We start from the raw sequence: 2,835 nt of genomic DNA on the forward strand, positions 1-2,835 counted from the left end.
TAGACTCCTAGATATAGAGAGAATCTAATACAGTAGATTGTGGAGCTGGAGCCCGCAGGTTCAAATAATGGCTTTGATATTTATTAACTATGCAATGTTGAACAACTTATTTAACCTCTCTATGTGTGTTTCAGTTTCCTGATCCATAAGATCAGGCAAGTAATCATGACTAATTTATAGAGGTGTTACGATAATAAAATAGTTTATTCTGTGTAAAGTGCTAATAACACCAAGTTATATATGTCAAATATTTATTTTTATTACTCTGTCATGTCAAAGTAATTTTTAAATATATACAGTATGTATTAAAATTAATTCAAGATTAAAGAAATACATAATGTGGCCTGTTTATAGTTTTAATTTTTTCCTTTCTTCCAATGCTATGATTTCTTTAAGAATGTAGATTTGTAGAATAAAACTTATAAGCAGAACCATGAAGTGTCACAGGAATGATATCCTTGCCAAGACACTGTCTCCTCCTCAAGGAGGCAAGGCTTAGCTAAACAGGAGGCACTGTCCAACCCCCATAGTCTTTTTGATAGCATTTTTAACTTCCTGGTTCCTAAGGCAGTAGATGAAAGGATTTAGCATTGGTGTGAGCACTGCATACACAGCTGAGATTAGTTTGTTGGAATTAAATGATGCAATAGCTCTGGGCCGAACATACATAAAAATCATGGCTGTATAATAAATTATGACTACAGTGAGGTGTGATGCACAGGTAGAGAAGGCTTTCTTCCTTCCTTGGGTGGAGGGTATCCGCAGAATGGTGGAGACAATGTAGACATAGGAAAGGATAGTGGTGAAGAGTGGCAAGACAAGAATGATGATAGCCAAAGCAAAGTCCACTAACTCAGCTGTAGACATGTCTTTGCAAGCCAGCTTGAGAATTGGGGAGATATCACAGAAAAAGTGGTTCATGACATTGGAACCACAAAAGGCAACATGTGAAATGAAATAAACCTTGATGACAGAGACCATGAAACCACTCACATAGGAGAAAGCCACCAGCTGTACACAATAGCCTGTGGTCATAATGATTGGGTATTGGAGAGGGTGGCAGATGGCCACATAGCGGTCATAGGCCATGGCTGCCAGAAGCACACACTCTGTGCAGGCTAATGAGATAAAGAAGTAGAGCTGGGTCATGCAACCTGTGAAGGAGATGTGTCGTCTCTGCAGAAGGAATCCATCCAGCATCTTGGGAACTGTGACGGAAACATACCAGACCTCCAGAAAAGACAAGCTACTCAGGAAATAGTACATGGGTTTATGGAGGGAGGCAGTGATCCAAACAGTGAGCATGATGATAAGATTCTCTACTACCACCAGCAAGTAGACCACAAGGAAAAGGAAGAAGAGCAGGACTTGTATCCACGGGGCAGTGGGGAAGCCCACCAGGATGAACTCACTGACCAGAGTGATGTTTTTCTCCAGCATGGCTAAAAGCACTGAGAGGTACTGAAGTCTTATATAACAACACTACAAATAATGAAGATGATTATGCTATCAGACAAGAGACCAAAAGAAGTTAGTAAATCAGACTTTACTGGAAATGATTCATAAAAAAAAACTTCTGTTAATACAAAGTAATCTTTAAATGTGAAAGCTTACATTTCCATCAGTTTTTTTGTTGTTCTTTTTGTGTCTGTTTTTTTTCATGAAAGTCTCCCAGAATCAAAATACACTCCCAGAAACCAATATTGCCCTGTATGTTAACTACTTAAACTTTAAATTAAAAAAAAAAAAACCTTCCCACCCCTAATTCTCACTCACCTGATGAAATATTTGAATGTCACTATCCATGTCATTCCCAGGTCCTTTGTCAATGAAGATAGATAGTCTCTCCCTTGCTGGTTCCAGATCTCTGTTTAATTAGGAACTCACTGCAGAAGATTTCTTTCCTGCCTAAAGGAAATGTGAAGGATAACATCATATCAGAAGGAGTTTCAAAGTTTAATATTTGGATGATGCATTGGCTGTAGCCCTTTGATAAGCCCAGTTTCCTCAGACTTTATTTGTGGAAATAAAAAGTAGTAATTCTTGGCAAGTTCCTTACTGACTCTCCAGTTGTTTTCAGATAAAAATGGGAATATTTTCGATATCATACATAGGAGGTGCTTAATATATTGATCCAGCAATGTATTTCTTCAGCCTCATCTCTCATGATCCTCTAAATGGTTTCCATGATCCAGACATATTCAGCTAGTTTTTCTTTCCCAAACACACTAATCACTCTCACGCTTTGCTTACATTCTTTCCTCTTCCTATCTTCCAGTATTTATTGGCTGATTGAAGATTCAAAATTCCACTTAGGAGACATCTCACCAAAACTCAGTCAAATGCTTCAAAAGCATTTGCTCCCAGTGCACAACCCCTTCACATGTTGAGATTACTCTCCATTACACTACAATTTCCCAAAACTCAGGGAGATACTGGCAAAAGGGTGTAAATTTCCAGTTGTAAGATGAGTAAGCTCTGGGGATCTGATGTGCAGCAAAATGACTATAGTTAACAATACCGTATCATATACTTGAAAGTTACTGAGAGTATATCTTAAGTGTTCTCACCACGCACAGTAAGTGATAATTATGTGATGTGATGGAGATAAAACCTAAGCTTATTATGATAATAATTTCACAATATATATACATCAGATCCTCACATTGTACATCTTAAACTTACACATGTTATATGCCCTTATATCTTAATAAAATGGGGAAGGGGGGAGGCTCTGCTTTCATGACTGCGAACACAAGGTCTAGAACACTGACTAGAAAATATATGAATATTAAATTAATATGGATTAACAAGTGAATTAATGAATCCCGTGGA

At 37.7% G+C, this 2,835-nt stretch overlaps 1 protein-coding gene across 1 annotated transcript; it reads right to left on the reverse strand.

Annotated features, from left to right (window-relative positions):
• Nucleotides 1-495: 495 nt before the first annotated feature.
• Nucleotides 496-1,440, reverse strand: OR6B6 (olfactory receptor family 6 subfamily B member 6). The gene is given in 1 exon segment (NM_001389107.1): nt 496-1,440. A coding segment is annotated over 1 exon segment (945 nt).
• Between the last annotated feature and the right edge of the window lie 1,395 nt (nt 1,441-2,835).

Source organism: Canis lupus, chromosome 21 (assembly GCF_011100685.1).
Source record: "Canis lupus familiaris isolate Mischka breed German Shepherd chromosome 21, alternate assembly UU_Cfam_GSD_1.0, whole genome shotgun sequence".
In the NCBI taxonomy this organism is placed as follows: Eukaryota; Metazoa; Chordata; class Mammalia; order Carnivora; family Canidae; genus Canis; species Canis lupus.